Source organism: Hibiscus syriacus, unplaced genomic scaffold (assembly GCF_006381635.1).
Source record: "Hibiscus syriacus cultivar Baekdansim isolate YM2019G1 unplaced genomic scaffold, ASM638163v2 tig00110283_pilon, whole genome shotgun sequence".
Taxonomy (NCBI): domain Eukaryota; kingdom Viridiplantae; phylum Streptophyta; class Magnoliopsida; order Malvales; family Malvaceae; genus Hibiscus; species Hibiscus syriacus.
Window position 1 is genome coordinate 297,311 of NW_024062661.1, and position 15,022 is coordinate 312,332.

Consider the following 15,022-nt stretch of genomic DNA (forward strand, 5'->3'; position numbering starts at 1 on the left):
AGTAATGTTAGGCATTTGGATTAACTAAAAAATAGTTTAAACACCTAAATAGAAAAAATATATTTTGAGTAATTTTCTATATTAAGTCTAAAATTAAATAGGATATAGTACACAAATGATCCACTAATTATATGATATTACTTTATTGAGTCCCCGACTATTGAAAGTTACAAAATGATCATGTAACTATAAAGCGCTACTTTATTGACTCCCTTGAATATTTTAGTCCGTTTTATTACTTAAACTATTAATTTTGGTCCATTTTAGTATCTAAACTTTTAATTTTTTAGAACCATTCTTAACGTTTAATTTTTGTTTCATTTTAATACCCATATGTTAAAAACTTAACACGTTTAATACCTAAACTATTAATTTTAGCTCGTTTTAATACATAACTTTCAATTTTTTTCAAAACTTAACGTTAATTTTTTAACGATAATACTAAAATAAAACAAAAATTAAACGTTATGTATGATATTGAAAAATTAAAAAAATTAGGTACTAAAACGAATTAAAATTGATAATTTAAATATTAATCGCGTAATTTACCAACATAACAAATTATTTTTATATTTTATGCCAAAAAAAAAAAAGACTTATATTCCACATTGAGTTTTGTTTAGCTTAAGAATCTAATTAAAGTATCGATTCATTTACTTTGATTATTCCACATGTTGACTATCTTTAAATCTTTTAATTCGCGCAGCAGTTCTAACAATCATCAAGATTCAAGAATTCTAGACAAGCAAAATAAAAAACAAAATTCATCAAGAAGACAAAAGCCGCGTCTCCGGTCTCCAGTCGTCCTATGTTCCTCTGCCGTTTTCCCTTTGTCTCCTTCGGTGATCATCAAATAGAACCTCTTCCTTTAACCCGTTGAATTCCCAGGATCCCCTTCTTGTTCAACTCTGAGTTTCTCCGGGTAACTGATTTCCCCCTTTTTTCCACAAATTTTTGGTCTTTGTTCTTTTGATCGTCCTTTTGTTTTTAATTTTTTTCTTCATGTAATTTACTGATTTGGGTTCATTTCCAACTTGGGTTTTCTGAGTGTCTATCATTGGTTACTTGGTTTTTAGTGTATTTGGAATTCTGGGTTTTGTTTCTTTTGAATGTTAAGCTTTCTTTATTGATATTCAATTATTCAAATTGCTGGTGGAATATTTATTGATATATAAATGTTAAGCTCTCTATGCTTTGTTATGTTTTTAATAGAAATAGGTGAAAGAAAGTGAATCTGAGGCTGTTTTTGAAACACTTTATTTTTTAAGAAAATGACAAAGTTTTATTACTTAAACAAATATCAGCGTCCTCATCCGTGCAGGCCTTTGCCAATGAATCTGCAACAGCATTTGACTCTCTTCGAACTCGAGCTCGGAATTTTTTTTAGGTGTAGTTGTTTTTGCTATATGTTCTTTGTTTATTAAATTGTTTATACAAGGAAAGTGCAGATGATTAGAAGTGAAACCATTGATGTTATTTTAAAAGAAACATCCTTTTTTTTTAATTCTTTAAATGATGGTTTGGTGAAGTAAGAAACAAATACCAAAGTAACAACTGGACAGACCAATCATAGATTTTAAATGTTACAGTGTTCTTTGAAGTTCCCTGATGTTCTAAAGAAGGGTGTAATAGCTATAAAATGAAGGGACCCTTTATTCCCGTTGCATCTGAGTTGCGGTTTCGTGTGTTTTCAGCTGGTATTGGGTGTATATGATATTAGATCTAGCTAATGTGCAGTATTTTCTGTCAGTTTTGTTGGCTGCTGCATGGAGATTGTGGCTGATGCTGCATAAATGGAAGGAGAATTTCCTTTTCTCCAATTCTATCACTTTTTTTCTGGGGATTAATGATACAGTCCTTGATGATGAACCCGAGAATCAAACATCGTCCTACCATCTGCTATAGGCCGATAAAGCCATCTGATTTAGAAACTTTGGAACAAATCCACAGTGACTTATTTCCTATCAGGTAAGAAGTGTATTACTTTTCTTTTGAGGTTCTTCAGTAAAGAGTATTTCTCGTTCTAGCACCTTCAAGGAAGGGTATTGATATCTTCAGGTATGAGTCAGAGTTTTTCCAAAGTGTCGTGAATGGATGTGATGTTGTGTCATGGGCAGCTGTTGATCGCAGTCGACCCGATGGTCAAAGTGATGAGCTTATTGGATTTGTTACTGCAAGAATTATAATGGTAAAGGATAGTGAGGTGTGTCATCTATGTGCCTATGCGTATGTAATGCATTAATTATATTTGCTTGATAGTTGAATTATGATTTAAGCAGGGTCTAAAATGTTTGAATAAGTAAAACCATATGGCTGTAAAAGTTGTTTTTCATGGTTTTTAAAATGAATATATTTCCTTGTTGATGATTGTTGAGGACAAATAATACTGACATTCAACACGTAGCTTCTGTTTCTGGGTCTCGAATATTTTCCTGACTTTCTTATTTTTTACAATACTGAAGTATTTGAGTGGTTCCAATAATTCATTTCGACTATCACATATCATGCAGGTAGCAGATTTGCTCAGTTATGACTCATCAAGGTGGGATCAAAATTTAGTATATATTCTGACACTCGGAGTTGTAGATGCATACAGAAATCTCGGTATAGGTAGGATCATTTTTTTCTTCTGCTAACGCTTCCTCTTTCTCCTTTCACATTTTTAATGTATCTTTTGCTTGCTATTGGATCAACAGCTACAGCACTGATCCGTGAGGTTATTAAATACGCTTCAAGCATCCCAGTATGCCGTGCAGTTTACTTGCATGTGATTTCTTATAATAATCCAGCCATTCATTTATACACGAAGATGTCATTCAAGTGTGTGCGGAGGTTGCATGGATTTTACTTGATCCATGGTCATCATTATGATTCATATTTGTTCATCTATTACATAAATGGCGGCCGTTCTCCTTGCTCACCATTGTAAGTCTAAAAGATACCTTTTGAACATACATGTTACTATATAAAAATAGACACCTAGTATTTTATAACCACTTCTGAGTTTACTAAAGAGATAACTGGGAGAATTGGGGGAGAACTAACTTTTACCCTTACTTTTATTGTTCATATAACTACTATTATGGGGATGTGTTGCTTCAACTCTCCGTTCCATATCGGACACATACCCATACTTGATACTCACACCCGATTCTAAGTAATGTGGTTATGGGGAGTATATAGCAATTTAAAGAGGACATAAATCGATGGCCAAAAAAGAAAGAGCAGGACATAAATCGGAAAAGAAATGAGATTATTACCAGTTAAGCAGATAATTTTTAGGGCCATGCTCAACTTTCTACATCACTTAGGTCATGTGCAGATTCCGTTTGACTAACAGATGTTTTATGTGGTATGGTGGATGATTTACACAGCAATACTGTTATTGAAGTTTCAATTGTCATTGTATCCTTTACGAGTAACAAACATGATGTAGTCAGTATAGTATATAGTATTTCCTGGACAGATTGTGTTATCATAGATCAAATTTCAAACCAAACAGATATTTTCCCTCTTCTTTGCATTCTATTGGCCGAACCCGAAGATTGGTTATGCTCCTTGAACTAACCTTGTAAGTTTTAGGCTTTTTCCAGGTTGAGAAAAGGTAAATAGGCTTATACCCTATTATAGTGTTTTATCGATCGGGAAAATATAATTTTAAAAGACCATAAATGTTATTTTCTTTAAATTCAGTACAGCGAGCCTTCAGAAATGGTGTGTGAAGAAATAAGAATGTAAGAGTCCAGATGAACTCCTTCTGTTGATTTGGAAATTTGTTTTTCATTGAACTTACTGTGGCCTGAGAGTAATACGGTTATGGCATTTTTATTGGATTTATTGAGGAAATAGTATGTTCAAAGATTAAATAATCATCTTGATTGAGACAGTGTGCGGTTCATTTTAAGAATCCGGTGATGCCGGAACCTTAATTTGGAGATTTTAGTTTAAGATATTTATTTTTCATTCACGCGGTCATGCTCAATTTTTGCCTATTGTCTGTGCTATAACCAAATGGTCTGATTACAAAGTTTGGGACAATTGTTATAAGAAAGAATAATTTATGAGAATTTTCCAGCAGGTGATTAAGCTCTTTAGACTTTAGCTTTAACATTGATGTTCTTCCTTAGGTTTGATACCTAACCTTGTATCTTTCATGTCCCTTGAAAGTAGAAAATGTTCAAGAATCGGATATCTTTTATCCGTTATGTTTCGTTACTAGCCGACCGTGTAATGTTTTCTATTACTTATTGTTTTTGTGTGTGAAATAACTGCTTCAAACCTGTATTCTGCAGAGAGCTCATCACACTTATTGTTCGTTGCACAAAGACCGGTCTGAAGACTGTGGCTTCTAAGCTGATGATGGCGAAACCGAAATGGCCTAAAGGCAACGAAACTCAAAGTAAGAGAATGACTAATACCGAGTGTTCCGGATTAGAGTATGTTTGATAAGTGTTGTAGTTGTGTGGTTGTCAGCCATCTTTCAAGACATTTAATAAAAAAGAAGAGTTGACACCATTCAAAGAGAAGAAGAAAAAGTCAACTACCGATCTATACTATTCCCTCTTTCTTCATCTGTTAATGTTTCCTAAAGAAATAAGGGAAAAGGAGAAAATAGTGAATGTATGTTTATTTACTTGTGTATGATTGTTTTTTCTATTTGCTATCTGTTCATTTTACTTTGCATCAAATTCAATCTTACTTATCGATTGGATTGATTTTGAAATGCAAGAGACAGGGCCAAAAAGTATCTGGTTAGGTCCTTCTACTGTATGGAGTAGTTCAAATTAGTCCTTATATTGTTAATGAATTGAAACTGGAATAGGTTAAAGTTGAAAAAGAAACAAATACATTTATGTTTGAAATGACACTGTTGTAAAATTTTTTTAAAAAAATAGCAATAACAAAAATATCTCACATAAATAATTTTATTGTATCGTGATAAAATTTATTTTCTTAAAAATATAAAAAATCTGATTGATGTAATTATAAAATAGACATCAGCCCAAGATTAATATAGAGAATCCATATTCGTTCACTCGATTGAGGAATCAATACTTTTCAAAAGAAAAAGACTTGTAAAATATGAGTGGAGATAAATGAGAGGAATCAATATTTTTTGGTTTCGGTTTTTTTTTCCTTTTTCTAATCTAGGTTTTTTTTTCAATATTTTTGTGTTGTCATTTTATTTTCTTTTGATTTTTGTTTAATTGACGATGATGATAATCTAATGCTAATTGTTGACATCCGATGATTATTAATCATCTTTTCATATTATGTCATTTATTTTATTTTATTTCTTTATTTTTTCTTAATTTTGAATAAGAATATCTATTTTTGGATATATTTTTCTTTGTTTTTATGCACGATCCTTATGACTTTTAGTACTCTTTTTGCATACATTTGTTGTTGTTTTGATGTTCGACAGAGTTAGAGTTTTTGTGAAGGTTACTGAGTTCTTTTAATGTTTGTCGTCATTCTCAATGGAAGATTACGTTTTTCTTCGTATCTTTGAGTTTAATAGTTTTATTTTTGTATGAAATTTTTTACGACTATTGTCCTCATTTTCTCTCTCAATATTTGGGTGCATTGTAATTCTGATTTTTTTTCTTTGTTTTTGTTAATAAATTCGGTTGTCATTGTTAAAGAAACAATAATTTTTTGTGTATCAAATGAGTTTACGAAAGTGATAAAATAACAACAATCATAAATAATTATGGTTAGGTTGGTTTTAGAAAATATTTTTTGTTTTTATAGAAGTGACTATTTTAAGGTTAGGATTTGAATTTTTTTTAAGAAATTAGGGTTTTTTTTAAATAAAATAATATTTTTAAAACACAAACTAAGCAACCTTAGTAATTAAATGATTTGTTATTTTTTTTAAGTATCGGATTCGAACATCATTTATGCAAGAGTATGAGCGTTTATTGTCAAATGGTTGAAAATATTTAAATATATACTATCTTGTATTTATCATAGATTTATCAAAATAATAACAATGTTCTTAAGTTTTTTTTAAAAATATATTTTAAAATTATTTGAACGTGACATGAGTTACTTAATATATTATTTTAATAGTCGTTATGACCGAAACACTTAAAATGATCATATTTATAACGTTAGACATCTAAATCGACATTAAAAAAATTTACTTACCTAAATAAAAAAAAAAGTATAATTTGAATTTTTCTTTTTGTATTAAGCAAAAAAAAAATAACTCACCACTCTTCTCGTCATTCACCCAGTCTTATTGTTAGAAGAAAGAGAGATCATATAACAAAAGGAAGGTCAACGAAAGGCACTACACTAAAGATTCCAGAAGAAGTATACATGCATATTCTAGGTGCGGATCAGTCGGTGGCAGTGATTTTAATAGGTGACCGACGACGGAGAAAATGAACGGAGAGAAGCCTGGGGACGGGGTGTGCAGCGCAAGAGTGGGTAAAAAACTAGGATTTCGAAAAGAAAGAATAGCATATTAAAAAGAAGGTAAATTGAAGATTTGTCCCTAAACTATTTGGGTTAAAAAGGCCGTTATTAAAAATTTATCTAAACTTCAAGAGTTAAAATAAAAATTAAATCTTTTTACTAATATTACGTTATCAAACGAACAACCTTCCACGTTACAGTGGTCAAAACTTAATAAAAAATAATATAAATTATCAAACTTAATATTTTTTAATTTGATGAATAAAATGTACAAATATAAAACGTGCGTGCCTATTTTTGATAGTTTACCCTATTAACAATTTCGTCAGTGTTTAAAGTGACAAGGAAGTGAAAATGAGGAACCGTTTTCTCAAACGGCTCATCCAAACTTCCTCTTCCTCTTCGTATCGTTTCCTACACTCTTCTCGAAGCGTAAGTCTCTTTGATTTTCGATTTTCTTTTCTTGTTTTTGAAGGTGGCTCGACTTCTTTTGAGATAACATTTTTTTGACCGTTCAGGTATTGGGGCATTTCATTAGTGGCTTACTTTTTTTTTATCTGTTTATATTCTTTAGCTGGAGTTAAGTATGTAGCATTTTGGATGGGCCTACAGCCGAAAATGGATTCTCACTTGAATTGTTTGAATTAGGGTTTCTAGTTATCTTTAATCTTTTTTTATATACTATTTAGTATTTGTATGGATTTACTTAACTTTGCAAATGTTGAAAGGGGATTCGAACCATCCTTTAAAATTCAACTCGACTTTCTTATATCCAAATATGTTTTGGACGTGAATACTTCATGGAAGATGAAGAGTTCAAGTAACATAGGTCTTATTAATGTGATTTTGGTACAATTTGTTTGTTTTTTCTTTGTAACAGTATAAAAGTCAGATATGTCATTGCATACATTTCATAATCTTCACATCGTCAATCTGCTAAACCCTGGCAAGTCACGTTCTGCAATCCACTATGCTTCCATGCTTCCAACTTCAATTTTGTTACACGTCTGTTTGACTTATATCTTCAATGACTTATGTGCATATGCACTTTCCGTGTTTTGTGATGCTTAATCTGAACTATTCTTGAACTATTAGTACTTTTTTGGTTTTGGTTTTTGCAGAACAAGGTTTCAGCTCGTGTGATTGAGGAGGAAGGTGAAACAGTTTCATCTCTGAGGTAAAATTTTACTTGAAAAGCGATAGACCTAATGCAGTAATGCCTAAGCTGTTTAAGGATGTAATAGCTATGAAATGATTTTGACCGACCAACATGTATTCAAATTTCATGGAGTCAATTTTGGTTCCCTTCCTCCTCCTCTTTATCCTTCCATATCATAGGGTGTTGCTAATATTAAGTATACATCAATTTATTGACATTTCTTCTGGTATGTCAGTGTATCTGGCTTTTGAATGTTTCCTATTACTTCTGCTTATCAAGCCTTGTGAACGTGTATATTTCTTGATTAGATATGATTGCAGTAGCGGATCCAAGAATATTTTTTAGGGTGGGCACACATATATTCATAACATAAATTTTTGTATGGGGTAGGTTGAATAAAATTTCAGGGTGGGCACCCTCAGTAAAATGAACTACTAATGTAAAGAAATTCGGATTTCAGGGTGGGCACGTGCCCACCCTGAACAAAGGCTACATCCCCCACTGGATATTAAGAACTGACCACAGCATATACTCTGCATATCGATGTCGGTCGTTATAAGCCTCTAAGCATGACCAGATATGCATCCTATATGTCAGGACAAACCAAAAAATGTTAGATGTAGTTGATATTACGAAATGGAAAGGACATGGATGGATTTTTTTGCTTTCTAGATCTTTAATCCACAATACAATTTGGGAAAAAGCAAATCAGGAATCCACAATCAGATTACAAAAAAAAAAAAGGAAAATGAACTTATAACTTAAATTGATTTTTTGAACTCAGGATATTAAATCAAGAAAAAGAATACATAAAGAGGAAATCTAGAAGAAAAAAGGAAAGAAGTTGCCTGGTGCAGGCTCCATGAATCAGTGGTTGTGAGTCTTATCTTCTTCAGAGGCAGTGTTCAAGAACCATCTGCAATCATCAGCAAAAAATAAAAGTTCAGTTTCAATTTTTTTTTTTCTGTTTTGTGAATTGCTTGATTGCTTAAAAGCTTCTCTTGCTTTGCCTCTAGAATCATGTTGGAGATTTTTACGCTTCTTTAATCATGAAGGGGGTTTTTAACGAGGCCTCCTCTTCTTATAAAAAATTTTTGGAGATTTTTACTGTTCATTTAGTTTTTCCCTGGGTGATGTTATAAGCTATCCATTTAGGAGTATCTGGACATATTGTTGCATATGCAAGCTTACTATTATGAGTTTAAAAGATGAAAGATAATCTGGGTTGGAATGAGCACGACCTTTGGGTCACCCTTGTGAGCAAATTAATTGAATTATAATTTTAGAGCCTACTTTTAGTGGAAAAACGTGTCTGTCTATCACATTTATTTGCATTAATGTGTCTACCAAATATATAAAATTTATTTTATTATTGTGTTTGCTGTACTCGTATCTTAATAAAGGTGGTGTGATGGTATGCCATGGTATTTGACCCACTGTTTAGTTTGTACATGATGGAAGTAGCATACCTTTAATTCTTCTCTTGGCTTCTTTTAATATAGAGAAAACCCTGGATTTCTTATGGACTTAATTGGGGTCTGGCTGGAAAAGGTGTGATTGTGAAGGATAAAGCTTTCCAAAACTTGAAGTCTTCTGAATTGCAACAAAAAGGTGCAACTATTGCAGGTAAAACTTTATACTATGTTGAGTGAAATGGTACTTTATCCTTTTATTGTTTACATGTTTCTGATTTTCTTGGTTCCCATTTCTTTTGTTAGAATCCTTGTCAGGGCTTCCACTTCATGTTAGAGGAACTCTTGGGGGAACTTCAACAATTTCAAAGGCACAATATAGTAAACTTTTGAAGCAGGTATGTCTTGTTTTTGGGCTGTTACTATTTCTGTTCTTATTTCGCCTTTATTCGTTGGTATAAGAATGAAAGTTTCTTTTCTTTATTCACTCTCCAGCTTGCTTACATGCATTTTTAATTTTTTATTACACATCCCGTCTATGTGCATGGTTAGAATCTTAGAGAATAAACTTGGTTACTTTTTATTTGTAAATGGTAATATTTTTCTACAAAATGTTGCGTTTTGCATACTGTAGTGGGAAATGTTAGTGCCTGAAAGTTGCTTGTGGAAAATTTGACAAAAGAGGGATGCAGAAGCCAAGTCCATAATATATATGTTTGTGTGTGTGAGTGTGTTTATACTTTATATATATTACATTAGCAGTGGAAGTGGACCTTTTGTGTAAAAGAACAGAATATTGGGTACTTTTCATGGACAAAACAGATAGGCATGATGTTTGATTTTCTCGAGTGTAGAGCATAAAGATGTGCTAAGATCATAGGTATATATGTCAGCACATTGCTTCTTGAATTCCTATAGTAATACACAATACGGTGGACAACAAGGCTTGTTATGCTAATCTTGTTTTTATCAGGTCACAACTCACATGTCGTCAATCTCAAACATTTTTGTCCATGATGGGGCTATCGGTTTATCACCAGAATCTGATGCTAAAGTTCGTGTGATTAGTGACAATCCATCTCCTTTATTGACACTTTCAAATGTTCTTTGGGAGACACCTATTCGTGCTGTCTCCCATGATTCATGTCCTTTAACAGTCTATGCAGCTACATCAATAAGGTTTGAATTTAATGTTTTTGTTGTTTTCAATGCATTTTGTAGTTACAACTCACAGATGTATGTGTATAGTGTAGGACCTGAAATAGAGTTCTAATTTCCTGAAAATATCTCAGATACTTGGTTTCTCCTTGTAGTGTTCAGCTCTCTCACCCTGTTTCAGTGGAACTCTAGCAGAACTAATTGTGTTTGTGTGTTTTGGCCCAGTCAGAACTAATAGTGTTTAAGATTTAATAATTCATGATTTTACAGCTTCTGATTTTTACTTATGCAGTACAGCTGTTGGGGATGTCATTGGGCTTGGAGCTTATGGAAATAATGGATTTATAGCTGCTGATGTTGAGCGATCCTCGCTTATTTTGTGTGGTAAAGCATTTGCTGATATAAATGGAACTAAATTAGCATTAGCTGCTTTATCTGAGCCAGTTATATCTGCACGTGGAGGCCTTCCAATATCTGCTAGGTAAGAGCTTTTTATCTACTGTCACGTTGTAAAAATATATGTGTGCATATGTATCTCAGGTCTGTAGGTTGGAAATTTCAGGCTCCTAGTGTCTGGTGGTTCTGTGGTTCTTTGTTTGCTTCAGAGAATTTCATTCAGAGTTGTTCAGATCTATTGTTATCTGCAAATACCGTGTTGTCCTTTCTTCTCAAGGTGTTGCACCCTTGTTTAGAACCAAAAAATACAGTTGCATAAACATATGCAAGATACCATCTGCCATCATCCTTGCAACATTTGATAGGTAAAGCGACACATTATGTTTGTTTCGACAATCATATGCAATATTGCAATGCAACCTGATGTCCCCTCTGGTATCAGTGTCTTCTTTCCTTTGCATCTTCATGAAATATGGTATGTTAGCAAGAGTTATCTTTCAAAAGTTGAACATTAAATATTTATTCAAGAGTTTGTTGAATTTAGTGGCTAGTTCTCTCGCATATCCACTTGTCTTGGAACATTTGAAACCACGACTGCTAGTTCTTTAGCCAAGTAAGAAGTTAACAATTTTTTTTTCTTTTGAAAAAGGAAAAACTAGTTATTTTTAATTTAAAGGAAAATCCATGTTCGTGAGCACTTTTGGTTCTTGCAGATATCTTCCTTAAACATTCTCAAGTTGCTTATGCTTCCTTTGAGATATAAATTAACTAATGCATCCCAAAGACCGAATAAAACCATAGAGAAATTGATAAATATGCAAAGAATCCCTTACGTTTCTTTAGACATCACTCAAAACTAGCAACTAAAGGTGCCTAGAATGTATTGACTTCAGCGGCTTTCCTCCACATTGGTTATTGTATTGTAAATCTTTCTCCTGATGGTGCAATGGAAAATCTGTATGGACCAAAGGTTGTATTTTCAACTTTCTCAGTGGTTCACTGCTTCATTGCCTGCCGTACCATTGGATAAATAATGAAAATGTAATTTAATTTGGTTCCTATATATTTGAAAATCTTGAAGAATCCGAGAAACCATACTCAAATTGATATATTTAGCATGTTTTTCCTGCATACATTGTTGACCTTGCTGTTACAAGAGTGGATTTTTTTTTGCCCTGCAGTTCTGGTAGCATCCCCTCTGTATCAGAACTCTCTCCGGGTCAAGCTGCTTACCACTTTTTGGCTGGCTATCAAAATGGGGACTTTGTGCCTGCTTACGCTAAAGGTCCTACCTCTATTGGTGCATTAGATATTGCAAAGGCCCTTCTCTCTAAGGTTAATATATGATAATTTACTAGCTTATGTAATGCTTTCTTTCAAAAATCATAATACGTTAAATTAATTCATTGTCTTCATTAACTGCCTGATGGGCTGCACTAACATCATATGTTCTAAAATGTTTATGTAGTTGAAAGAGCACCTGATACCGACCTTCCTTGTCAATGTTGGTCATGGAGAAAAGAATGTTACAGGTAAGGAAAAATCATGAAATATTCTCAACATCTACCTACATGCACAGTTATGTTGTTCCGATTCATCATTTTTCTTAAAGCACCTATGTCTGATACTCCAAATGCATGAAAAGAAAACGTAAAAAAATGAAAATATCCACATTAGACACATCTGTGTCTAGCACTTACACTCAAGTCTAGGTAACATAAATGCACCAGATTCTTGTTGATAGACTGATAAAGTAATTCCTCATTAAATCATCTTAACGCTTGAACTTCTAATTTAGGACACTGCCTCATTAAGCTGAACATTGGTGCTACATTTGGTGGGAGTGTTATCTTTTACTCATGTTTTTGTACATGAGTTAGAAATAAACTAACTTCACTTGGTAACTTTCAGCAACTCACATTTAGTTTGAACTAATGGAAGGAATATATTTTGCTTATTTGAATATGTATTATTTTTTACTTATACATCTGTCTAGTTTCAGGTTTATATTTGTACTACTACTAACTCTTTCTTTATGTTGTGAAAAACTATTTTAAAATCTTATGTAATACTTAAGCTTTCTTTGTGTTAATACTTATGTAACCAAACGCAGCATGACTGATGAATGCATGATATCTTATTCAATCTGTACTCAACTTACCCTGATATCTTCAGCTCATTGCTATTCCATTTTGCCTTATGAAAACTCTTGATATATTTTTTCTTTTGATATCAAATCAAATACGAAAGAATACTAAAAGTAGGACCCTTCTTTGGTATAAGATTATCTATTCCCAATTCCTCTTTAATATGGAATACGGAAAATAGTTTTCGGGTCCTACAGATCTATAATACATTAATAGGAGAAAATCTGCCAAATCAAATCCATTACCCTATCTTCCTTAATCTTAACTGGGTGAAAAGCAGGCAGAACCTTCTGTTAGTTTAGGTATTCTATTCATTCCCATTTTTTCTGCTTGAAGGATTTTAAGTTATGATATCTATTTCTATTTTTTTTTCATGTTGATTTCCAGGCAATGATATTTTCAAGTTGGTTAGATCAGAAAATATTGAACCATTTAAACCTAAAGGTGGTAGCTATGCAACCCTCTTTATTTACATCATCTGCAATTGTTAGATCTGGATTTATTTACCTGAATGCAATATTTTTCAGGCGGAGACCTTAAAAGGAAATATGAAAGCTTCTTGTCAGGTAAGTTTCGAGAAATACCAAAAGAATTCTCATTCTAAGAGCCAAGTTCCATAAAGTACAGTGCCTAACACATATCCGAACATGTGTATAATAAGTATAGATCTTTCATATATGTGCACATGTCCATATTCAACACATTTTGACCTTGTTGAAATTTTAACCTCTTTGATGACAGAAAAGCTCCAAACTTGTGTATGGTTTTTGGTTCCTCAAATGGTAATCAGACTAGAAATAAAGATCCATTTGTATATTTTCTTCTTCTCCCATTTTTAAATTTAACCGGATTTGATTAAGATAGCAAATCAACAACATTGTTGAAGCATTTATTACCTTTTTCTTTTGGGTAAATTATACGAATGATCTCTTATGTTTTCGGCCTGATTGATTTTGGTCATTGGTTCAAAAAAAGAGTGGTTTTGATCCCTTACGTTATCGGTATGTTTGGTTTTAGTCTAGTAGCCGTTAACTTCCGTTAACTCATTAACAGAAGTCTGAGTTGTCAATTAAAGAAAAACATGGTAAAAGAAGCAGAGGGGAAGACAAAAATTTGCAGATTGAAATGTAGACGTTTGAGCATGGTGACTTAAGAGGATCAGGAAGATACTTGCTCTCAATACATGTACATATTTGAAGCGTGTTGGTCTCAATCCTATTTTCATCTTCATCTGCAACATAGACAAGCCAATTAAAATTTATTAGCAAAATGAAATGTAGCTTGTAAACTATAAATAAATTACCCTATGGAAACAAGCAAAGTCGGTACACCTTGCATACATAACTATTCAAATCCAGGTTTCTAGATAAATGAATTGTATTTTCTTTTTTATCCTTTATTATATTGTCTCAACAAAATAAATCTATCAATCACTTTTTGAATATAATTTTTATTTCTCTTATTTCATATGATTTATATGATCATATTAATTTTCTAAAACTTTGTACTTAGACAGAAATAATAATTCACATTCAAACGATTCTTACCTTTTTTATTTTTCATCTGAATTTGTTTGTATTTATATTAAAATATTCATATGTGAGATGGATATGAAAGTCAATATTCTTAAGTGAATATAAAACTTTAAAAAAATTTAAATATTTGAATACATACCAATACTCGACAGCAATGATTAATGGCATAACTCTTCCATTTAAATAATAATAATAATTCTTCACGTTTAAATCCTTTTTATCTTTTTATTTTTCATCTCTCAAAATGAAAATAAAAAACAAGTTTTCTCCTCCTCTCTCTCCTTGAAAGAAAGAAATTGGAGTGTGTAAACGAGACAAATTGAGTACAAATATTATTGAATTTGATTTGAACTTAAAAATTTAAAGTTGAGTTTAATTTGATTCGAACTTAAAATCAAAAATTAAAATTTAACTCGAACACGAAAAAATATAAAAATTTGTCACTTTCATTTCTTCAAATTTTAGCGGTTTATTTTTTGTTTCTTTTAAAATCATTTCATAAAAATAAAAAGTTTAGAGTGAGAATTATTTTAGAATTTTGATATTGAGAATCTCAATTATCATGTACATTCTTATTAAAAAAAACTTTTTTTAAAAAAATATTAAATAACTTAAAAATTTAAGATTATTATTCTATCATTTAATTAAAAAATTAAAAATATTATTTTTAAAATTACTTGTGAATTTTTTAGAGTCGATATCGAGTAACTCATCTCAACTCGTAAGAGTTTAAACCAAATTCGAATCGAACACACTTGAGTCAAATATTCATTGAACTTTAATTGAATT

At 31.9% G+C, this 15,022-nt stretch overlaps 2 protein-coding genes across 3 annotated transcripts; both read left to right on the forward strand.

Annotated features, from left to right (window-relative positions):
* Positions 1-684: 684 nt before the first annotated feature.
* LOC120116126 (histone acetyltransferase MCC1-like) lies at positions 685-4,629 on the forward strand. 2 transcript variants are annotated; one of them, XM_039136673.1, is made up of 6 exons: positions 685-922; positions 1,751-1,968; positions 2,059-2,203; positions 2,511-2,610; positions 2,697-2,925; positions 4,293-4,629. In XM_039136673.1, exons 2-6 carry the CDS (start codon positions 1,847-1,849, stop codon positions 4,444-4,446), a joined length of 750 nt encoding a protein of 249 aa, XP_038992604.1. In that variant the 5' UTR covers positions 685-922; positions 1,751-1,846; the 3' UTR covers positions 4,447-4,629. The 2 variants fall into 2 exon arrangements, with proteins under 2 accessions (XP_038992604.1, XP_038992605.1); XM_039136674.1 differs by having other exon boundaries at positions 2,059-2,188.
* A 2,691-nt stretch (positions 4,630-7,320) lies between these two features.
* LOC120116068 lies at positions 7,321-13,438 on the forward strand. Its single transcript, XM_039136627.1, has 11 exons — positions 7,321-7,431; positions 7,548-7,603; positions 8,370-8,436; positions 9,088-9,211; positions 9,304-9,395; positions 9,971-10,176; positions 10,448-10,636; positions 11,733-11,886; positions 12,020-12,083; positions 13,086-13,142; positions 13,226-13,438. The coding sequence occupies exons 1-11, from the start codon at positions 7,321-7,323 to the stop codon at positions 13,300-13,302; spliced, it is 1,197 nt and encodes a 398-aa protein (XP_038992558.1). The 3' UTR covers positions 13,303-13,438.
* The last annotated feature ends 1,584 nt before the right edge of the window (positions 13,439-15,022 follow it).